The sequence below is a fragment of the Synchiropus splendidus genome, chromosome 15, assembly GCF_027744825.2.
Source record: "Synchiropus splendidus isolate RoL2022-P1 chromosome 15, RoL_Sspl_1.0, whole genome shotgun sequence".
Classification (NCBI taxonomy): Eukaryota; Metazoa; Chordata; class Actinopteri; order Syngnathiformes; family Callionymidae; genus Synchiropus; species Synchiropus splendidus.
In genome coordinates this window covers 4,748,121-4,773,091 of record NC_071348.1, presented here as the reverse complement: position 1 = coordinate 4,773,091, position 24,971 = coordinate 4,748,121, and the positions used below count along the sequence as shown (strand labels likewise).

The window sequence follows — 24,971 nt, the reverse complement described above, 5'->3', positions numbered from 1 at the left end:
ATGCCAGATTTATTCTGAAAATGTGGAAATTTGAGTCCTGCTTTTTATCAACTCGGACTGTTTCTTCCGTGTTTTCCTCGTACCGGTATGTAGTCTCTTCACTGAAAATATACTGACATGGCCGACAGGGTCTACCTTTGTTCCGTGGCCGTATTATGGATTTCCCCTCCAGATATCCTCTGGTCATCATCTGATCTCTGTCAGCAGGCTTGGATTGCGCTCAATATGCCCTCACTCTAGCATGCCCTGCCTCCCTCCCTCTCCCTGAATTTCCCTCCTCTCAGAAGTGATGAAGGAATTTAATTAAAGCGGTGGGAGAAACTGGAAGAAATGAGGGACAGAGTGAAAACGTACGCTCACCGACCCCGAGAGCAGACGAGGTAAAGATGTTCAAATCAGAGCTGAAGGAGAGGAGCATATTGTTGTATTAGACGAGGTTCTGTATCAATGTGGGCATGTACTGGTTCAGGAATTGCTTCATGACTAAGTGGAATTACTGCTAAACCCTCCATCAGTCCACCTGGATCGGATGAGTTCAATACCAGTATCCCTTCTGAACATCATTCATCTCTCATTCTATTTTCCCCAATGGACGATGGGGATGACCTCAAAGGTCATCATCACTTTGACTCATGAGCTTGTAACTTGTGAGATATTGGATATCTGCTTGTTTTACCGTATGGATCATGTGCTTAAGCTGGATTTATGCCACTCAGTTTCTTGTTTGGTGGTTGCTATTACCACTCTCATCACAAAAGAAGTCATTCAATATGAATGTTTGTGTTTTTGTGTGTGGAGAAATGAGAGAAAATGTATTTTTGTTTTGAGGAGTTTGGCTTCAGGGGATCCATCCATACTTCAGAGTTCATTTAGAACCACAACTTTGAGCCCGAAGGTCTTCACAATCGTTTCCTTTGTGAACTCGACACAGGAATTCACATTAAATTAGAATACCAGTTTCGACTGCATCTGCAATGTCAGAATAGAAGTCAACTGTAACCCAAGGGTTTAAGCAGAGGCTTGATTGATGCATTACTCATAGTGACTGCTTGCAATGAAAAACACAAGGGATTTTACTATTTTCTCGATAACCAAAACAGATAGCAGAGATTTTGTGGTGAACTACTGGTCTGGTGTTTCTGGGAGACTTGCACCGCTAAAACCAGTTGCTTACTGAGATCCCAGCTGCGTAGCTTGAACCCTTAGATGGCAGAACATTTACCCGTCATCGTAGTACTGACACTGCAGCTCTAGGATATGTACAGTGATCACAGATGAACAATAGGCAGCGTCGCGTCTCGTGTGGAACTTTTATGAGGCCACGGAATCCATGATATGATGAACATTTGTCATCCAATTTTACATATACTAGTTTCAAAAATGTACCAAGTCAGTGAATAGTACTGGGGTGTGGTGACGCATTACTGTACTTGGCTGTGGGGCAGTCCAAGTTGTGGATTTCTGAAGGATCTGTGTGACTTCCTGAAGTCTTTTTCTTCCCTCTGCAAGCGATTTAATGAAGGTCAAAATGAAGAACACGGAAGTATCTGGTCCTGGATTTGAGTCAATGAGACTGACATAGGAATGTGCAGTGCTATTGTACTACCAACTTCTAGAAGTTCTTGTGCGCGCACCACCAAACCATTTCATCCACCACAATCTCCTGTTGCTCCCTGTGATGTCATTTGATTGATTTGTAATGGGGGACAAAGACACCCCGATCCCCCACTCAGTCTCTGTCTTTTCAATTTCACATTGTCAGAGGAAAGGAAAAAACCCGACCCCAACTCGCACAAGCGCACACCATTTCCTATCATTTTTGGGCTCCCATTGTTGCTGTGCAGAAAGCTTATTCTCTCTGCACACTCTTTCTATACTCTCCATTCTCCGACCTGCTGCTATATAAGCGTCCTGTCTAATTCTTCTGCCCTCATATATTCAAATGGTAATTTGACTGCCTGAAAGGATTTCCACCAGATTGTTCTTTCATTCAACAAAATACAGCAAAAAAGTCATTCCTGGTCCTGTGGATTTCCAGACTCTGTCGCGCCCGCAGTTGCCATTCCTCCCCTTCTCCCCCGTTCATATGCTAATAGAGCAGAGCTTGATTGTTTCCTCATATTTTAATCTCCTGCATGATTTTCGCGGGGAGAAGGATGTCGGGATGTGAGCACGAGGAGATGATGAACCTGTAAAATAATCCAGTGCAGAAAATATTCTGGGGGAGGGGGAGGCTGAGAAATCACTTGCAGGGAAGTTTAATTGGAGGAAAAAGTAAAATGTTTGGCACGAAGGTGAGTCAGAAGGTGAGAAACTGAAAGGTGAGATGGGATAATCAATATGCAAAGCAAAGACAGCGAGAGATAAAGCCGGATAGAAGCGCCGCTGGGTGATAAGACGCGGGTTGGTGGACGCGAAATTTGTCCTTATAGCAGGGTTTATGTTACATATTTAACAAAGCTTCATAGAAAGTCTGAGCAAAAACAACACCTTCCTCTCCTCCGCCGGTTGCCGCTCATCACTGCAGGGTTGTGTCCTTGACCACCGGGGCGCTGAGAGAGGGAGCGGGAGTTTTCTTGAATAAACTAATGTGTCATTTGCATTCATATACATAATAAAAGAGCTTCATGCAAAGCACTTTCTTAATATGCATTTTTTTTCCTCTAACTTAGCCCGGCAGAAGTCATTTAATCAGATGGAGGCACATTTATAAGAAAACACAGTTTGAAATATGGTAATTTTATTTGTTTGTGTTGTTGGCTGTTAATATTGAATTCTCTGACATCAGTCTGTCTCCAGTCACTTTCACTGCATTCTGCGATTCCAGCGGTTTGAATAGGCGTGTTGTGCATTAGCACAAATGTACATGAATCTCTGCAAAACGGTCGTGACTTGACCGGTCAGAGTAGTAATGAATATTGATGGTACAGTATGTCATGAACAACTGGAGCAAAGATGATGGTACACTCATGTAGCAATCGTGATTTTTGGTTTAGGAGGTGCCATTCCCACTCTGTGCTTCACCAGTCCTCAGCCAAAATATGCTTCGAGATAACTTCCCTGAGTCCTGGTTTAAGTTAATCCAGCTGGCAGCAGGGTTTCACAATCCAGCGCCATCTGTCTGGATGTCCTGTCCATTTCCGTTTACAGCCCTTCAGAACGCAATGAGTCAACACAAATACTCCGGTTATTTCACTGTGTGTCAAGCCAAAATATTCTTCAGAAGACATCCTCCTGTATTGATGATTCCTTGACAGTTCTGACGTCTCTTCACTGCTGCCTGGTTAAACGGCTGCGTGGCAGATGGAAAGTGTCTCACTGCTGCAACTATTGCTTCATAGACTTCCAACATCCTTGAACTTTATTTAAACTCTATTATAAATAAATGAATGAGGGGGACACATGAAACCATCACGAGAAGACAGATTATTTCATAACAAAGAAAACCTAGCTCTGCAGTTCAGTAGCATGACGTTAAATCTGAGGTTGTTCCCAGTTTTTCCAGTTCAAGAGTTTGTGCGGAGAAAGAGTTGAATTGTACTTTAAAAATATCGCTTTGTGTTGCTATATCTATCCATGTATCCATTTCTTGTGTCTTATTGCTGGCAATCCAGGGATGCAGTGTTGGTGAACCCCTAAGAAAGCGGTGACCCCCTGGACAGATTGACAGTCATTCTCATCTCAATGAGTTGTTGAAATAGTTTAAGGATGCTCGTTGCAAACATAAGAAGTATAGAGTTGAATATGGTCCGTGAGGGGCCGAACCTGAGCTCCATCTTGAATTAACTCTCCACTGTCGCCCTCGTAATGGAGCTTCAAACAAAGTCGAGACATCTTAACTGCACGTATTTGAGAGCTGACATGCTGCTGGAATAAAAGTGTGGATAGATGAGCCCGATCCCCTCTGAAATGACCGTCATACGTCTTCATGTTGATTCTGAGCTGACCTCCCCTGATATCGCCTCCGTGTGACCCCCTCACAGACATAACTGCGCAATTGTTGCGCCACAGCAGAGTCCCCCCTTCCATTATCTCCCTCTCTCCAGGGTCAGAAGCTTCCAGCCCACGGCCATGTTGCTCCTGGGACTTTAGTGCAGCTTGTTTATCAGAGTCCAAGTGTTGTTGATGCGGTTGTTGTTGGTGGTGTTAGAGATGGTCTGGAACACAACGTTCCTCGGACGAAGTGACCCTGGCGCCTGGCTGCTCGTGGGAGACTGAGAGGGGGGAGGGGAGTCGGGATCTTTTCTTTTTTGCATGGTGGCCCAAATGGGTGATGACATTTGCGCATGAAATTAGGAAAGAACCTTGGGCGGTAAACAAGATGATGAAAGAAAAATCTCAGTATTGTAAGAGTGAAATAATAATGAAACCAAATTGTTTTTCTTTTATCTAAAAGCCGTTGCATGCGATAATGTTCTCAAATCCAAAAGAAAATATGCAAAGAGCTGTTTATGGGTGGCAACGGCCGCGCCACAAAGTGCAGCGTGGAACTGTGCACAACGTCCTGGGCCACATCCAGAGAGGTTTTGAATGCTTGGAGGGATTGGTGGTCAAGCTTGAAATTAAGAAAATGACAGCTTGCCTTACCTGGAATAACCAAATAAACCAACCTTAAACCATCTGGAGGCAGGAGCTGGGACGGACTGCTAAGCCCAGAGTGGCTCCATGGTTTTCTCAGCATGAGGACAGGCAAGGAATTTCTGACCCGTAGCTGGGAATTTCCACCTTGACCAATGCAAATGGTTTCAGGACGTCAGTTGACCAGAAATCATTCAGGATTTCAGCCTTGAGCAGATCACAAACTGAGCCACGATTTCATTTAGAAAGGCCTGTCTTCATTCATGTCTCGTCCTACTCCCATCAGGATTGCCAGGTCAGCTTATCATGGTCATCATCTGAGGTCATACTATCCTCTTCACATCCTTTCTTGCTTCACCTCTCCAAAACGTCAAGGTTCTTGACCACAAACAGGCATCTGCTAAGGTTTAGGCTTGACATTTTCAAAGGAAATATCACCTCAAGTGTGACGATAAATCACTGCTGCTCTTCAAGTAAACACACTCCATGTCCGTTTCCAGCAATTCAAAAGCTACTTTATGTATCGTGGAACTTCCTCAGACATTCCTGCAGGCTAATCACAGGATGTAACTTCTGATTACCCGTCAATGTGCGTAACTGTCTGCTGTTTAATTTTGTTTGGCCTATTTATAGGAAGCCTGTTAATGTGATACGACATGGCAACGGTTTTAATAAAGCGTCGGAGCGCACAGCCGACTGCAGATTTCAGGTCGGCACTAACTGCATGTCCGGCCTCCATTGGGAATGTTTAATCAGTTTGTTGCTTGTGAGTCACACAGAGAGCAAGAATTTCAGTCCGGAACCAAAAATAGCGTGTCGTCCTTCCCCTGGGTTCCAGGAAGCGCCTGAAGAGGACAGAACAGTCCTGTCTTAAATGTCACTCTCTCTTATCCATCTCTTTAACCCGTCCTTCCCACTGCTCACCCAAAGCTCACCCCTCTCTCTGGGTCTAACTACCGACTCCTCGCTCCTCTCTCTCGCTCTGTGCAGTCTTTATGAGTATTTCCATCCATTCATATTCAATGTGCTGCCACTGCCCCTTAAATGTGATCCTCGCCAAGCATCTTTGAAACCCTACAAGGCCACGTCAGGGTGAAAATGTGAATAATTGACTACAAAAGGAGGAGCATTTTACCAAGGTGTCTTGTTAAACGCACAGAAGAGGGTTCTTGCAGCAGAATAATGGACCTACTGTTGGCAAGCTGTCCTTTTAATACTCCCTCTATTTTCCCCTCATGGTGTGTGTAGCCGCCTGTCTTTCGTCGCCACGTCTGTCTGGCACAAACAAAGATCAATGCGTGCAGATACAATGACAACACGCTGGCACGCTCAGTATGCAGCAAGGTAAACCCAAGGCCAGTCTGCCGTCACTTTTGAAAGAGAGAGGAGCTTTGTCGGAACGTGTGCAGGCCATTTGAGAGCCATTTCAGCTCTTTCCAGGAGCAACACATTGTTTGGTAAGAAGAGACCTCTTCAGGGACGAGAGGGCTAATTATAGAATTACTTTCTGTGAGACCGTGAGCCCATGTTAGAAGCTTGAGGCTTATTGAGTATTTTTAAATGTAAAACTATCATACTTTTGTTTTGTTTTTTACGTCCATTAAGAGAAATCAGCTGCGCGTGTAGTAAAAAACGGGAGGAAGGTAAAAATATATCTTGTTATTTTAGGATCTCAGAAGATATAAATAGCCAGAAACAAAGGATCTGAAGTGCAAGCTAATTTTAAATGCTGAGTCTGCTGGCAAGGTAGTCTGCAGGTGATGCTGGTTCTTTGATGCAGCCAATCCCAAAATAGTAATCTGTTATTTCTACAATCAGAGACGTCATCTGCATCAGTCTGGGTGGTTTTGTCACATTTGTAGCTGGGTTGCACAGTTAGTGGCACATGCAAGACTGAAAACTAAAGATGCTTCAGTGTTTCAGATTTTTCGCTTCAGTCGTGTCGAATACTTGGTGTTTGGAAGGGAGCCTGCCAGGCCCAAGAGATGAGATGAGGTGATACATACATCAATAAATAAATAATAATAACAGTACTATAGATTGTCTGAGATTTCAGATTTTGATGGCACGCCACAGAGATACAGATGCAACACTCATCCAGTGGAAATCCGAGCTAAGACCCACAGTGGAGACCAGTATAGATAAGTCCTGACTTGGTCCAGACCCAGCAATGTGGACAGCACATTACCTCATGCAAGCCAACCCCTGATACTCCGACATGGTCAGGGTTAATGTAACCACCCTACTTCTGACACGCTCAGTCGCAGAGACTAACCTTGGCTGTAAACTATTTTTTCCAGCGATGACATAGTGCCACAATTTCCGAGTGACTCCATTTTAACCCCTGTCGTGTTCAAGGATTTGGCACATTCAAATCAGCGTTCATGGTGCTGATTTATTCTGCTATGATTTCCATGCTGTCTTGTACTGTTGCGATTATAACAGTGGATCCTCAGGTAGACTGTATGTGACACAACACGGCGATCATCCATCCATGAAATCTATAAATCCTCTGTGACTGCGTTTGCTTTGTGTGACAGTTTGTGTCATCGCTGCGGAGCCTTCCCCCCACTGAGGGAGTCGCTCCACTGTACTAAGTGTGTCAACAAACCCAGCTGAGAGGCAGTCTTCAGTCTGCACACTGCGACTGGCGAGTAATCCTTCAAGAGAAAAATAGGGATAAAGTGAGGAGGCTGCGAACGAGAGAAGACATAGAGGGAGCGTGTGTGAGAGGTGGGAAGAGATATAGCAGCGGTGGAGCCGAATTTGACAGTGAGCAAGAGAGAGCAAGGGAAAAGAGCACAGATGCCAAGGAGAGTGAGATTTTAATGGTTCAAAGGATATCCCTGTCTCTGACACTCACTATCTGCCCGACCCTGACAGCTGCACAAATTAGCTAAAAGAGGTTCCCTCGCCGAGGCCTTTGATCAGGTGTGTGTGCTGGATGGGAAAGGAAAGAGGAATTTGTACACTCATTGCCGTGTGTTTGTGTAAGTGAAAATAGACTCTTTCTCGTCCGCAGATCATGGCAGGATGTGTGGAGATAAGCTCGTGTGTGAGAGCGTGGAGCCAACTTATCTTAAGCGTGTCATTATGGCTTTTGTTCCGGTAATAGCGCTCTTTCAGGTAAACAACCGCGTTGATAAGAGAGTTGCGGTGTGTCGGACCACCTCTCAAAACAGCTGAGGCTTTGAAGCTGAGGAGTTGTGATCACAGACACACACATACAAGATGTTCACAGCTCAGTGAGGTGGAGCTCCAGGGGATTTTTTTCAAAGGAGGCAGTTAAGTCTGAACTTCTATACCCATGTACCTTGTTTCATATTTACGATTCTATGAATGCATGCAATGCTTCCATTCATGCCTTAATCTCTTATTGTTAAAACTGTTTATTTGACTGATGTGCCACCCCTATGTACTGCTGATATTCACAGTTTACTCATGTTCGTTGACGGTGAAAAGTAGTTCTGGGGTGAAGAAGAGTGTGCAGGCAGGGTGGAGCAGGTGGAGTGTGACAAGAGCTGGAGGTTCCTTCAGCTCCTCCAAGACTGAGGCCATGTTTCCATCTTGGAAATTGTCTATCTTGGCTAAAAGGCTCTGTTCCGTTTGACCGTGTGATTCATCTCCAGGTGGAGGAGCTCAGGCATCTTCAGATGGGTCAGTCATCCTGGAGAGGCTCAAAGCTGCTGCATCTCTAAATGGAGAGCAGCCATGAGCGCAATATATCCAACTAAGAGGGGATCCAGCTCAAGCATGCTGGCTTGGAATGACGTAGCGTAGCATAAATACAGTTCCAACAGTTATCCATAAGGCCAATATTAGCTATGTTTCTGCCGCTTACGTTCTACACTTCTTCCATTTGGAGGCGCTTAGATGAGCTGTCAACTAACTGAGGCAAAAATAAATAATTGAAATTGAGAAAATAATTGATTGCTATCCTCACTACCTCGACTGTCAGCAGCTGAGGAGGTCACTATTTCAGAACCTCCATTTTTGGTCTGTTATTGTTCTAAGAATGTCTTGCTCTGGTAAACCATCACGATGTGAGGGGCTCATAGCAACCATCTGTGTACATAACACCCCTTCAGTTTTTAGTTTGAAACTGAAAAGCACAGGTTTCACAAGTACAAACTCTCCTAATCTATGACGAATATATCAGATTTAGGACAAAAAAAAATAGGATTTTACACATAAATGTATTATTGGATTTCGGTTATTGACAGTTTGATACAACCTTTTTATCGTATCTTGACAGACAAGGTAGGCGTCCATGAGTAACTGTATATGTCATATTACTTTCATTATTCATCTGACACTGACATATGAAACTGGTAAAGATAACTGGATTATTTGTCAGAAGCCGGTCATGTTTGGTCTGTGGGGAAGCTCAGACAAACAGCAGCTGCAGTGGAAGGTGTCAGCTGCATCTGGATGTGGAGCCACGCTTCCATCGTGGTTTAGTCAATTAACATTTCAGCCCGATTGATATCTCAAATAAGGTTTTCCATTAGCCCAGAAAAAAAGTAAATGACAAAAAAGCAACGTTAGCATGCACAAATTTGTCAATTATTATGCTGTCGAGTAACTGTCGGTTTAAGCTTCAGTGACCTTTAAGCATTTCAACCAATTTGCATTTTTAGCAGCTTTGGCTTTGCAGACATTAGCCATTCTATCCTGTTTGAAGACTTTATTTGCCAAAAGTCTGGCGCACGGCAAGTGTTTGGCCGAACATGATACCCAAGTTTTTCGGCTATTAAAACAGTGTAGCTGCATTCGGTCATGCTTTGTTGCCATGTTTAGTGTGAGAAACGGTACGTTACGTTTCTCTGCTGTGTGTCAGCGCTGTGTGTGCGTAGAGGTAATGGATTAATACCAGACCTTGTTCAGTCTCAACACTGCTGCTCGGTGACAACCTGCCATTATCACAAACATCTGCTCGCACACGCACTCAAACACGCCTCTGCATGCTCCGACTTTGTTCTGCCCACCGTGATTGTCAGCCCAAATACACTTTCTAAAGCTCTTTCACTTCCCTGTCTGCTTCTGGGGTCATGGCAGGCCACCCAGCAGACCTTGGTGGGGCTCACCGACATCTGTGCAACTCACCATTTAAAACCTTAGTGATCTTTCATGCTGTTTATTTGATTGTATTTTTTGGATGGGGATCTGTCACCTGACCAACCTGGCATTGTTTAAGTAGTTTATCTGCCTCATGATAATAACTACAGAAATGTTAAACTGTGCTTTGAAGTGTGTTACTACTTGGTACTCGACTTCAGATTGACTGTGGTCTGAATTACCGTCCCCGAAAATATCAACTGACCGTGTTATGTCTTCTGTCCGCAGCAGTCCTATGCTCCTCCCCCTCAGCCCATGGCTCCTCCCAGCCCCGGCACCACAGGTGGAGGAGGCGGCGGAGGAGGAGGAGGAGGTCATGGAGGAGGGTTAGTGGAGCAACTGAGTAAAACCAACCTATACATCCGAGGTCTTCCGCCCGCCACGACCGACCAGGATCTCATCAAACTCTGCCAGCCGTGAGTTCCGTTTTATTAAGCTTGAAGAAGAGCCGTCCTCTTGCACTTCACTTCATTCCCACTTGGATTAGTTCCCCTCCTGGTAATTAGTTTTGCGTGAGTCCAGCAGCAGCTTATAATGAGTATCAACAGTGTGCTCTTGACCTCTGCGCGTCTCCGCTGTGCTTCCTGAGAGGAAAAAACACCAGGCAGTTGGGCCAAACACTTCCGCTGCCCCCTGCACCGATTCATTAACACACAAACACAAGGACTCACAAACATCTGGGAGGCTGATATTATCCCTGCTGTCCCTTAATTTCTATTTTAAATCAAATTATGGACACAAAAGAACAAGTCGTGCTTTGTATGATTTGTTGATTCCACCTCCAAAATTTCATTTTGGCCACAAAACGCATTTTACAACTGCCTAAAAGATACTGTCCATAAAACAAGCTGATTTTTTGAGTGTAGAGGAAACGACAGATGCTAAAGAAGAAGCCATCAACGTTTCCAGACAGACACTTTTCAGCTGAAACCACATGTCTCAGAGGACATTTCATCAGTCCAAAGAACAAAGGAAGGAAATGGCATTACACAGTAGATAGCCTAAATGGAAGGACCAAGGGGAAGGAGCCAGTAGCAAGTCAAATTGCTAACGTCACAAGTTGGACTTCTCGCAACAGTGGGAGACTTTGCTTCCACTTCCAGGAAGAGGTCACACGCTAGGCAACGTCAAGCACAGTTCACGGAAACTTCTGTGCGTGCTCTGCGTTTACTTCCTTCGTATTTCTGCACGTTTCCATAAAGGGCCAAATGGTGCAGTACCACCAGTGGGCGGACAGTGTTGCTCTCACTTCCTCATCACCTTCTCGTCTTGGGTTTGCCCCGTGATCTCCTCCCTGCTGGAATGAAATGTAAAAGCAACTCTATTTGGACGATCCATAAGGCTTCTCTCCAGCCAGGAAACCTGGTGGCTGACGAGTCCTGACCAATTTCCAACTTAGCAAACGCCTTAAAAAAGCAAACTGTGGGGAGGTGGGGGGGCGTGACTTTGTATTCCTCTTCTGTTTTGCTGGTGAGCACTGCTCCCACGGCGTCGTCCCCTCGCGTGCGAACAAAGATGCCAAACCTTCTGTATTAGATTAGTAGCTGCTGCTGTTTCTCGCAGATCAAAACCGTGCACAAAACCAGTCAATAACACAATTTTCCCTTTGAGCCATACAACTGAGTTAAAGGCCTCAATATTCTAATCACACCAGTATAAACCATCGCCTTAGCCAATCCTTAGAACCGGTTTGTGACGCAGCCACAATTATGTCAAATGGTTTGTCCTTCCTGGCTATCCTCATCAATCCCAACCGGAGCGGTGTGGTTCCCGGTTCAGGGTCTCCTGCTGGTGAAGAGAAGGGAATCCTGAGTTTGGGTTTGATGAGCGAGAGTGTCTCTGTTTTGTTTTGTGTGTGTGCTATTGTGCCCTATCCCTAATGGTAGAGAGCTGACCTGAAGAAACCAAGTGGCAGAGACACATTTTAAAGTTCAATTTATTATGGATTTACTAGTACAAAGTTCCACTTTAAATTGAATGCCCCTTGAAGTAGATTGTTTAGGCACACCAAAAGGTGGTCAAGATCAGGTATCCACAATTTTTTTCCCTCAGACAGCTGGACTCCCCACTGGAGAGTGGGTGAGAACCTTGCTGCTGAGGTGGCTCAACCGTCTGGTCAGGATGTTGCTGTGGTTGGCTCTATGGTCACAGAGACAATTTTGGGAAGAGGGGAGGTTGGACCCCTTTACTTCAACTGAGAAAGTTTGGTTCGCAATCGAAGTTGGCTTGACAGTTGCGTTGTCTTCCCGCTGCTTTGCCGAAATACTAGAAGGATCCACACCCGTGGATAGGTCAAGATGAACGTCCCACTGTAACATGAGTTGTACAGAAGTTGCACCAGCATTAAGACACAAAAAGAGACAGCAATGGAGTGTTTTGTTTTCATGCAGCATTGGCTCCCCCCTGGCATATTTGTCACTTTGTATTGTGTGGAGCGATTTTTAGAGCAGTCCTACTGTGTTGCTTGTCGTTTCCAAAGATCTTCAGTGGCTTTTTAAAAGTGTTCATTTTTCTCATCACAAATGCTGCTGGCACAAATCTGGATGCTCACTTTTCTCCTTTAAAATTGAAGCTGTTTGTAGCAGACATATAGCATCTTAGAAATACTTGTGTGTTAATGTTTGAACGTGGAAAAGTGGAAACCAATTGAGACAGTTTAATGTTTGCACTTTAAACCACTGGCTGTGCGCTCATGAGGCTCAATCTGCTTCAATGAGAAGCACTTGCCTGCCGACAGAAAGTTACTGTATTGACTTTCTTTCAGAATAAATAATTCCAAGATTAAAAATTATTTTTTAAGTACATTAAAAATAGAATATGTCATTTAAATGAAATGAAAGTATCTTGAAATTATACTGTGTTTTCACCAACTAAACGTGTTTTTTTTACTCCTTCTTTACATATTGAGAATCATATTTCAAACATAAAAATATTTACCTTTTGAAAAATCGTCAGACATTTCTGCAGGGAACCATGATGCATCTGTCTGTCGCAGTTAATTGGTGCATCGAAGTGTAGCTCAGTATCTTGCAGGTTGAGGCAATAAATGGCCATAGATTTTAGGATAAGGACAAAAGAAGATAAAAACAAGTCGCCGACACTCTCCCGTCGTCTCACTGCAGCTCATGTTGTATTTCAGCTTTCCTCCCCGAGGCCATCCAGAGAAACATGGTGAAAAATGGGGGCCAATAAGAGTTTCATTAGAGTCCCAGACAGTGTGCCAAGTGGCCAGTAACATTTGGGAAAGGTCAGCTGGGGAGGAAGCTGTGTACCCTGGGTCTGATTCTCTGGTTTCCAAGCCTCTCTGGGCTTCTCAAAACAGATTATTCTTGTCATTAAGTCACAGACGTTTTTATCAGACCACCAGGTCAAGGACTCCTCGCTGAACTCCAGCAAGCGTATCCGCTCAATGTCATTGCTGTCCGACATATATTTTTGTCAACCCACCCAGCAGTTCCATCAACTCCTTTATGTTTCGCCATCCTCATTTCCTCCTCCTGTCCCCTTCCTTCTCTTTGTCTCTGTGCCAGTTCCCCGAGTGTCAGCGAAAACTGCTGTTGTCAGCTGACATTTCCAATCACTCCCCCGGTCGCCCGAACTATGGACACACTTTTAACGTCCGGGGACAGAGCGGAACGTGAGCGGAATCTTAATCCGAGCACAAGGGCAATCTCTGAGCTCTTTAACTTGTTGTCTCCCTCTCTTTCTCGCCCTCACACTCCTAAATCAGCGCTGTCTGTCTACCTGTCTGTCTGCTGGCTTCTATGGAGGGTTGTGTGAGGACGGTGGAACGGCGCAGGAGAAGAATATAAAACATTCATTGAGTTCACAATCTCACATTAATCATCTCTGGGTGAGTTAGAAAAGCTCAAATCTCAATGATCTCCAAACCTGCCGAATGACTCATGGAAGTTTAAAAAGCTTCATATATTGCGTCTGCTTGAGGTAAAGCCGCTCACCGATATGAAACTAGCATCCCCGCAGAAATATATTTCCGTCCTGAAATGCATTGCTTCGAAGATAGATTCCATCTTTAATTATTTTTATGAACTAAACTTTTGGGCACAGAATAATTAAAGTGGCACCTTTTTTTTGTTACGAAACTTTTCCTTTTCAGGCGTGGGACGCGGAATGGTTTTAGAAGTGGAGGAAATTATGCGTTAAAGAAAGAGTGCGCTAGAGAGATGCTTAGTTAAGACCTCACCAAGGGGAGTGGTTTGGCATTATTCCATGTGGTGAGAGGAGCTAATGGTTAGCGAATAGTGTCGCGACCTGAAACCCTCCGAGAATGTACCATTTTCCAAAGAACACATGACGTTCCCACCACATTTTGGGCAAATGAAGCTGAAATACTTAGAAACAAGTGTTTACAACAGTTACCAGACAGTTTCTTTCTTTTTTAAATGACTGTTTACAACTTTACGATCAGACATGTTCGTACACATCATAGGCCAGCTAGCCGACCAATCATCAAGGTCGTCTGTGACTAGTCGACTGTCAAAAAAGTCTGTTAATAAATATAGGTGAGATAAATAAACGAATTATTTGCATGGTTATTAGTGGCACAGTAGCCAGTAAAAACATCACTATAAAGCACAGATTAGCATGTAATTTGCCCTGTCTTGTTGTCCATAATTGCTCATTATTAACTGTAAATACGCTAGCAATTACTTTATGAATGGCTTATATGATTTGGGGCATCTACAATGCAACCTAAATATTCAATACAAGCCTTTTCCTTGGACTCAAATTATCTTGGAGTCGATTTGATTCAGCTACAAATTTGATTTGCATCATGAAAACTGTGAAAACTGAACCACCAAAACTAGCATCATTCTGAGCCACTCGTCACGTTGCTGTGTCTGCCTGACCCTGGTTGTCCAAGGTGGTCGGTCACAAGCAGCCTTTCTGCTTCCAGTTGCCCTGCCAGAGCATTCTTCCTGTGTCAGCTTGGCCTTGGAAGGTGCCAACTCCAGTCTGTCAGCGGAGAAACAAACCTGATTAACAGAGCTGTGAAATGACAGCATTAAATTTGCAAAACTTGTCAAGATTAAGAACAAAGTGCACGCCGGTGCTTTCAGTTTATTATTGGATCTTGTTTGCTAGCAAGTGCTAGAGAGAAGTCATCAGCTGCTGCTCCTATATCATCTCAGACAAGCAGGCTGAAGCAACCTGAAGTGTTCAGCTGGTCTGTGGCACAGGCAGAAGTTCACTCTGGCTTGGGAGCATCTGGTTGAGCTTCATTATGAGCCACAGAAACAGGGCCTGCTAGTTCACATCTCACACAAACAAACCTTCAGCCAAGTAAAAGCACAACCTCCTCTCCTTATTTAAAAGTATACCGAGAGGATCGGCCATCCTTGAGCGCTCACTTCCCGTCCCGTCCTTTTTGTTATAAGTGTCTGAATAGTTTTATTAGTGTCTCATGTGTCAGTGCCGCCGGGTCAAGTGGGGCTTGATGTTATTTCAGAAAGCTCCAGGCTTCTGGAATCGATGAAAAGGATCCAGCTGTTGAGAAAACAACAGGACATTCTGCACTTTCCGTTCCCTTTATCCCACGCCCTCGGCCTTCTCTCATTCACCGACGAATTATCAATATTTGTGTCCAATTTCTCCAGCAGATTTCCTTCAGCTGTTATGACTAAACTGTTACCTAATCGCGATGAAATCTTCCTTTCACTGATGCAGTTTTGTAATTTAACGTTCCACATGGGTAGAGCAGTGTTTTACTCCGATTACTATTTGTACTTTCTTTGTAACCAGAGACACAACAGGTGGACATTTATTGTCCTTTGGAAGCCGAAAAAGAAATGTCTGCATGTTTCAAATGGATTCATGATATTAGTTTTTGCTGATTTATGATCGGACCACTGGAAATTATGAGAAAACATGTTTCTTATTTTAATGTTAGAAATACAATTCAACACAGATTGACCTCGGGCCATGTTGAATTACTTGATTAAATTATTGACTCCTTCCTCTTAGTTTTTCATTTTTCATCTCCCTTAATCAGGAAGAAATGCGAGGCAGAGGAGCTGGGAAATCTTTGAGAAAGTAGGACGGCGTAAACAGTATACAAACACCAGGGTGACGTCAAACCACAAGAGGAATAGCTGAACAAACAGAGAGACAAGATGGAGCGTCTACAGTGGAAGATAGGTTGACGCAGTGTCGCAGTCAGCAGATCCTCTGGAGCTTGACCGGGGAGAGGAGCAACACTGGGCTTGGACGAGTGTGGATACCTCCTAACCTGCGGCAGACTGGAGACCATGACGAGAGCAGACCAAGACTTTGACCTGTTTCTCCCGATGTTAGCATTTCAGTTATTTCTTTTGTAGGAAAAAATAATCATGTGTGTGTGTACGTATGACTGATAGACTTATGCTTCTACGTATTCAGCTCGGTCTCGGGCACCGTCATTGTTCTTGATCTTACCTCGGTCATGGGTTAGGTGGTCTCGCCTGCAACACTAGCGTAGATGAACGATTCAAGTGAGTCATGGTGTTTTTCTGTGCATATTGAGAATGTAAAACACAAGTCCAGGGGTCCCTAGCTTATAATACCACCATTGTACTGGGCAAGCAGGAAGTGTTTATGGTTGCTTCTTGTACCCAAATTTTGGTCTGTGGTGTGGAGTCTTGGGTGGTACAGTGCTCAAGTCCTTGGGCAGTCCAGCTCAAACGCACACTCCAATATCAATTTCCCCTTTGTGTTCAGCCTCCGTCTACTAGTGTTCTATTTTAGCACTCAGTGGCCTGATGCCTCCACACATCTGGAACCAGAATAATCGACTCCTGGAGCTCTGGGATCTACCAGGCTGGCAGCTTCTGGATATAGCTCAGAATATGACTGCTGTCTATTGGAACCAGTGACTAGGTGGGAGGAGGACCTTCGTTCCAGGGGGTGTGGAGGGTAGCCTTGAAAGATACCCAGGTTGAATGTTGGAGATGACGCAAAACTAAGAGCGACAAACCTTGAGTTCTGTTTTGGTGTGACCCAAGAGGAGCAGCAAGAGAGAAAGGGAAGCTTTGGAGGACTGTAGGGGCCGCTTCTCTGATGCATGGTCCACTGAGATAGAAGAGTCAACGATGAAGATGCTGAAGGACAACATCAGAAATGAGAGGGACAGGTCAAAGTATGGAGAGAGAAGTTCACAGGAACATATGGTTTGGACAGGTGGTGAGGAGAGACACGGTTGGACCACTGTTCGAGGTGAAGAGAACCATTGAGGTTCATTAATGTCACTCGGGTGGACAATCATGATAGGGTCACATGGAGGATTTGCTGTGGCAAAATGGCAAAGTATTTTGGCCTCAAAGTTTGAACCGCTAGAACCACAATTCTGTGATCCTTTTTTTCCTCCTGTAGTCTCCTGAAAAGTTTCCTCATTCCTCAGCTGCAGGTTCGCTGTAGTGGTTTGCACAAAAATACATTCCTCAGCCGGAGATAGAAACAAGGCTCCAAATGTCACAGAATGCCATGTCAGGTATATCTTACTCCCCATCCCAGTGTTTTCAGCAGGAAGGAACAACCTGCCAAAACACTGACACGAGATGTTTGTAGTGTATCCAACGACCTCACAAATGCCCGCGCTGAATTGTTGCAAGGAATCACACCCACACATGTAATGCTCCAGTCTGTCTTGGCTCACACTCACAAATGTTTACACACACACTCGCTCCGGTTTGAATCACTGTGAGGCAAAAGTCAACAAAGGTGCAGCTATTGCCAGATGGTAAGTGTAATGTGCGTGATTTCCAATCTTCCCTCTCTGATCTGCGATGTTGCCTGCTGCTTACGTCTGCGAGTGTGTTTGGCCGATTAGTCTGCCTTTGTGCTTTCTTCGCCTGCATTACCAGATTTTCCCCCCAAAACCACAGACCCAGGACTTTTGTTTACTAGAAGCCATGTCGAGCAAACATCAGATTCAATTTCAGCTTCAGCTTCGGTCGGCGGATTTGCAAACGGCCCTTAAAAAAAGTCCCAAATCACAGGCAAATGTGTAAAATCGAGGCATTGTTGGAACGTTTGATGTTTGACTCCGAGAGAGTGCTGTGATTTTCTCTCAACCGATTTCAAGATCATACGGCGCTCCGCTGTCGTGTTGTGTGATAGCGGCCCTTTAAAGCTTTTTTTTCCCGTCTTTATTTCTAAAGTCTGCTGTCCCAATAGAGTTTGATGTGGAGCTGTCAGGCGAGCAACTCTCTGTTCTTTTCTTTTCACTGACAGAAGCAGTTGGCTGACAGACACTCTCCCGACAGTGACAGCTAAATGATCTCTTCTTTATTAAACACCTCATCCTATCTCTTGATCGCTCCCTGACTACCGCGCCTCCTCCTTGCTATCAGCGTCTCATTTTATCTTTAGACTGACTTCGTTCCCTCCTCATCTATTTCTCATTTCTTTGACTTGCCTCCTTTTCTCTTCTCCACTCAGTCAGCTGCTCAACTGTATCTCCTCTCTGCATATGTCAGACCTTTGTTTGTCCCAGAAGAATCGGAGACTGGAACCCTTTCAGGAGTGGAATATATTTAAAAGTTGCAAGATATCGTTTCTAAATATTGCTGCGTGCAAACTGAACTGAAACTTTATCGGAAAATCCGTGGGTCTCCTGCTGTGAAATAGCAACTAAATTATGCAGAGCTTACCTTCATCGGTTAATGGTGTCGGAAATTTGGTCTGGTTTTAAGATTTATTCACAACCGTCCACTTTCCACTACCTTTCCCAGACTTTCTTATCCTCCTGCTCTTCAGGGAGAATACCAAACTGAGACGAGGTCAACCCTGGGGCCTCCTCCCAGAACAGCCCTCTATGAACATGCCACCTCAACTGGCTCCAGACACCTTGGAGATGAATCCAATTTAAACTTGTTGTATCTGCCGTCCTGTTCATGACTACAGTTGAGTTCAAGAGCTCTGTCTTTTGGCTCAGCTCTTTCGTCCCCACGATCATACACCATCTTCATTGCTGCCGCAATCCAGTCGTCCCTAACTTGTAAGCAAGAGCACTAACTTTGTGCTTTGGTCCCACATCGAGTACAATTCCTGAAAGTCAAACCCTTGTTTGCAACTTTGAGTCTGGTTCTCTTCAGGTTTCTGCCTCTGACTTTGCCAGTTGCCCTCTTCTCTTGCAAAGCTAAAGACACATAATCCATGGTATGAAACTCAAACGATCATGACACTTTTTTACATGAATATTTGTGTATTATTTCATCAGCTGTGTTGTCTTTGTGGATTGACAAAATAACTGATGACGTAAGATGCTGAATGCCTGGGGAGGTCCTTGTCCTGCCAATGTTCTGTCTGTCTTTATCGGTCTCTCAATCTGAGCACATTTTTAGAAATCATGTGGAACACAACAGATGAGTGGCTCTGGCCAGAGCCGTTTGTCTGCTAATGCTAAAAAAAATTGCTGGAGTCGAGATACTTTATTTCTTTTCACTGTGCAACGTTGACCAGGAATTTTTTAACACGTCCGGTCTTTTCTGATCACGCGTGAGGGACACTTTATTCCTATGTTGTGGCTGATAAATAGTCCGGCGTTGACTGGGCCTGAATCATGCCTCTTGGTTGACTGTAGAGTGATATTGAAGCGTCTTAGACATCATGTTCAATTCAAACCAGATAGCACGAATAAGCCATGTTCTGAAATTATGAGCCCTTTTCAACACTGAAGTTTGATTCTACCTTCATGTTGCAGGTACGGGAAAATTGTATCAACAAAGGCCATTCTGGACAAGAACACGAATCAATGTAAAGGTGAGTGATTTATGTATTTATTTTTATAAAAATATTGAAGTTAGTTTTGTGTAATGGCAGAGAGAAGTACTCATTTTTTATATTTAATAGTTATCAGTTAGTATTTGTTAAGTTTTTGTATCACGTATTTCAGGAGGAAATTCATAACATACTGTCAACTTTCTGCATTAATTCATACTGTAACAAAAATTCTAGAACAATTTTTACACTTCATGTTTTTTTAATAAAAAAAAAAGAAACCTGACATTGATGCGTATTTTGATGTCAATTTCCATTGTGATCATTGTTGTAGCGTTTGCCGCCGATACATTAGCAGAAAGCCCAATATGTTTTTAATCTCCTCAGTGATGAATGGCTCTCAAGTGTGTCTGTCGAGGGTCCGGCTGATTGTTGGAGTGGCCGCACAGAGACGCTCTCATCTGTGTGATTGTCGTCCTTTGAAGAGGAACGCCAGAGCACGCGTTTAGCGTGATTGCTGCTTTTGTGTCCAGGGTGGACTTACAAGTCTCGCAACATGGTCAAAGAGAAACCACATGTTTAATCAGCTGTGATCCAGTTGGAGGATCCAGATTGTTGGATCTTAATGACCAGTGCCAGCGATGCTATTTCAGGCCGCACAACATAGACAAGCCAAATCATCCAGATGAAAGAGTGTTGGTTAAAAGAACACATCCAGCCCAGTTTGTTGAAGAGATGGGTCCAAAACACAGCAATCACCACATTCCACGGTTTAATGTGACGCCACGAGTCCGTCGCAACATAAAAACAATTCCTGTATTATCATAACCACGATATTCTCATCTTATTACGCCTTCACTAATGATTTAATGATAACTTCCTGTTTCTTCAATGGGCTTTTCAAAATAGAGCCGTATTTTCTTCCTCACAAGACGCAGACACACTGATTTTTCCGTGTGACCAACTCAAGTCTGCTTTGTTTTGTGGTCCAGTCACAAAGATTTACATTTCATTTGACCTTTTTCTGCCTGACTGCTAAAGGCCTGTCCGAAGAATCTGACCTGTGTAGAGCGACCACAAGTCCATATGTTTAGACTCTAGTCCAGTCATTTATTATAGGCTGGTGTTTTCGTAATATCCACTCAGCTGTACTTCGCTGAGAGTTTTGCTGTCCACCTTCCTCTCAAACCGTCTTCACTGCTCTTCCAGTAAAGCGTTCTGAAACGTACTATATAAATTGAGCATTATTCTCTATATTATATTATTAGTAGTAGTAGTCATAGTACTCGTAGTAGCATTTTGATCTCAATCTTGCTGTATATTTTACTATGACTGAACTAACACTTCTATAAATACTCAGCTATTCCTTTATATGATCAACTGGAATATCTTCATGGATGTGCACTCCAATAGACAGGTCACCTTTCCAGGGATTCCACTCTAGGAACTGAACCTCAACCCTTCCCCATGTTCTGGCATGGCCCTTGGCTGGCTGGGAATTGATGCATTTCTCTCCAGTTGAGCAATTCCTCTCCAAAAACCATGGCACAACACCGATACATCTTCACAGCTGATATTTGAGTCTTGAACAAACCAAATTATCAGACCTTCAGAAATGTACATTTTAAAATTCCTACTTTGGGAACCTAAAGTCTTTGGTCCGAGGCGACGCAACAATGTTTGAAATCCTGACTTGACATCATTGCAGCATTGCCAAGGGCGAGCCAGAAAATTCCTTAAACGTTGAGATAATCATCAGTTATTCACCCATTCGCTCATCTCATTAACCGGAGAAAAAGAGCTGTTGCGGCTCAGGCTCTGCTTTTTAATTTTCCAATTACGAGCGCATGCTGGTTTTTGATGTTATTTACAAATGTGGAATTATGTTGGCGGCGTGCAAGCTAACGTCCTGAAACACCCATTTGTAATTTCATCTGAACAAGCCTCCAAATGAACCTGCTCGACTGCCTCATGTTGAGCAGTGTTTGTCTGAAAACCTCTGTGGTTGATTTGAACTGACTACGAATCTTTGTCCAGCCCAGTGGCCGAGGCACCGGTCAGCACTTTCAGGGCTTGCGCCGGACTTCATACGTCACTCAGCGACTGGTTGCAACGGAGGAGTCTCATTATCAGCGGAGCATTAGAAGGCCTTACAACCGGATAAGTGTTGGTTTGATTGCGGAGGCATTCAGCGGGGACGCGATAAGTGCCTAGCGTGACTAAGAGAGTAGAAATTGGCACCGAGACTTCCCTGGAAAGGGAGGGATTGATGGGAGGAGGCGTGAGGAAGTGGCGGCAGGGTGTAAAAATAACCCGGGGCTGAAAGAGAAGGAAGGCGACCCTTTGAAACTGATGATTTAGCAGACCGCCACTTGTTTTCAGGACAATTTTGGAGAGGAAACACTAGAGAGACAACGGAGACTGTCGCAATCACAGACCTGATCTGCCAGTTTCCATGCCAACATTAAAGACTGTACCTGGATGTTAAATATGTCCTCAATATAATTATTGTTTATTGAGTCATTTACTGTGGAAAATGCACCTGCACACAATGCACCCAAACATGGAGCTTCACACACACACACACACACACACACGGCTTCTACACAAGCTTCTACAACCACAGCAACACTAATGTATTCACGTGAAACTATGTGAAATCGGTACACACAAACACCTCACCCACACACACACATGCAAGACACATCAAAGATCTTTCCACAGACTCACACACACTGAGCACCAACATGAAAAGACTCACAAATAAAAGGATATAACACACAAACATGCCATCAAAAACCAACAGAAACGTACCGACAGTAAGCATTCTATAAATCTCTATAAAGCTACACAACCATATAGTAAAACACACAAAAAATGTACACACAGACTTGCTTTGACACACCCATTTCAAACACACACATATGCTACCAGACCACAAAAAAGATAACAACAACACAATATATGGCGAGTACTCACACACACATTCAGCCACTAACTCCCGCTAAAGCACAACACATCCCCTCCCTAACACACTCACCGTGAAGTACACAAGCCACAGGTAGCACATCTACACAACAAATCGCTGTCATACGCTGCACAAACAAAAGTCTTCACCACCACACACTAATGAGCTAAATGGTGGTCTAATTGAGTGGTTGTTCAGGTGGGGACGCCTCAAATTGTGTTGTTGGTTTTCATCCAAATAGTTTCCCATAACAAACACATTGTGGACTATTCCTTCTCTGAATGTCAGAACTAGCAGTCGTGATGTGAGCCAGGAGTGCGATGTCTGTCTGCTGTGTAATAACGCAGCCCTGTAGTGGGTTAAATAGAGTTTTCTAGTTAGCGCGGTGGGAGACGGAGGGGGGTGGAGGCACAGGCCACGGAGCTCAGGAAGGAGGAAGGAAGGGAGAGGAAAGCACTTAAGATTATAAAGGATTCCCATTTCCCAAAGACAAGCGCCTTCCCCCCCTCCCCGTCCCCGCTTCCCTCCCTTCTTCTCATTGCTCATCTCGACTCTCCCTCTCTCACTCCTTTCTTTTCCCCGTCTTCCTCCTCTGCTCACCCGTCCTAATGGCCTAGGGACAGGAACTCTGGAAGCTCTGGAGATTAGATCGGAGTTGGAGATGAGAGCGTGTGCGCGTGTTTATGTTTCCATCTGCGGCCGTCCATGTGCTGCATAGTAAAATGTATTCTTTCATCCACGAGTGAAATATTTGTCCTGCCTGACTGAGCAAGATGAATTTTCAGCTGTGTGTCATCATGAGGTCACAGATGGGAGGAAGAGGGCACAAATGAAAGGGATTATATAATTCCTTTGTTTTCTCCTGCTTCAGACTCACGCTGCAGGAGCGGATATGATTGTTAGTGAGGCGGCATCTGTACCTTCTACGCAGGAAATCTTTGGTAACTCAGGCGAGAAGTGCAATAAAAGTAGGACCATGACGCCCTCTGGCTTTGTGAATGGAGTTGGAAATAATTCCAGTGCACTTTTGGCCCATCACAGTTGAGTCATCTATTCATTCAGTACGTCAGGGGTCATCATCTGGAGCCTGTTCCCTGTGAACACTGCCCCGTCTTTCTTCATGATTTGATAACTTAATAATAGCAACTAATCCTAGATGAGGTAACTGTGGGCATCACACAGGTATTTCACACAGGTATTTCCATACATGTTTTAAAATCAATAGGGATTTGAATCAAAATAATAGGCTTCTGTTTCAGCTGCAATAAATACAAAAAAACAACTATCAAAAATACATCACTGGGTCACGAGGGTCACAGGTCTTCCAGCCAAGATGCCGTGCGTGTAACACAAATCGATGGCATCAAATCAATAACACTGTTGTGTAAGAAATATGTATGGAGAGCTGTGGAGTTTGCTCGGCTCAGTCAAGTGTCAATCATGTATCTGGGCTCTATAGGTAATGCCTGCGACCCTTGTGTGACCCTGCGATGCAGTTTTCCCAATTTGAAAACTCAAGCTTAATATATTGCTTTCATTTCACTTTAAGTTCACAAAAACGTTGTTTCACTTGGTTGACGTTTATTCCTTTTAGGTCTATTTTATTAGAATTGTTGGGTTAACTTTGCAGTGTATGAAATATATACAAGGAATCTCGTCTTTGCTTGAGGAAAGAAAAAAAAATCATGACAAAACATCTGTCCATCACTTTGCAAGACAAACTACTCAACCAGCTCCATCCAGCAGCGAAGTCCTTGAGCAACTCCATAAATTCATAAAAGATTCAGGGATATGTTCCGCTGCTGAATACTTGACCCCTGCTCCCTGCCGTTAACGGGAGCAGCACCATCTCAGCGCACGCTGTCCACTCGCTGAGTGATGAGGAGAATACAAGCAAATGGGCCGTTCTTCTCAAGGCTGACGTTCCGCCACAATGGACCGGTCGCACCGGGGAGAACGCCTCCATCGGTCACGGCTGCACTGTCTGAAGTGTTACGGGACTCGCATTTTGGGGACGAATTCGCGGAATACCAGAAATCTTTTTGATCTGGGCACCAACCGGAATGTGCAGAGCAAGGCTACATTATGTGCCAACATCTGCGGCGCTTTATTTACGCGCGTGTGTGGGGCTCCTGAGGCGTGAACTCAGCTGCTCAGCCTGGTAACATTAAAGGCACATTCATATTTCGTTAATCACTAAACTGGCACTGAGTTTAAATTGAACACCGGGCCGTTGTTTCAGCAGTGAAGGAACATATATATATGGGAGGACAATATGGTGTTTAGTATGCAAGTGACAGATTCTCCCTGCAGGTGACTTCTAAAATAAGCTGCAATGTCATGTAAGCTGACTTAACCTGGAGTTTGTCTCTGAGACTCCACAACCACGTTTCCTGGCTGTGACTCCCACTTAGGCCAACTATTTCACTTCCCTGCAGTTGCTTTTGAAAATGTCTTATTTATTGGCAGGCTAATGAATAAATGCACATGTATTATTTGGGAAATATGCAGCTTTTCCAAAAGGAATCTGGAAAGACATGAAAACAACTCTCCCATCTGCTGATTAAAACTGCATGTGTGTGCATTGTCA

The 24,971-nt window shown here is 44.2% G+C and overlaps 1 protein-coding gene across 9 annotated transcripts in view; it reads left to right on the top strand.

The window, feature by feature from the left end:
• The window catches only part of LOC128771654 (RNA-binding motif, single-stranded-interacting protein 3-like), a 153,530-nt gene that overhangs the window by 72,609 nt on the left and 55,950 nt on the right, over nucleotides 1-24,971 (top strand). For 8 of the 9 annotated variants that reach the window (XM_053887205.1, XM_053887212.1, XM_053887210.1 and 5 more), the window contains 2 exons: nucleotides 9,925-10,112; nucleotides 19,397-19,455. In XM_053887205.1, the coding sequence (XP_053743180.1) occupies nucleotides 9,925-10,112; nucleotides 19,397-19,455 (247 nt within the window). Of the gene's footprint in view, nucleotides 1-7,624; nucleotides 7,705-9,924; nucleotides 10,113-19,396; nucleotides 19,456-24,971 lie in introns of those variants that run through there. The other variant, XM_053887207.1, reaches the window with a different exon arrangement.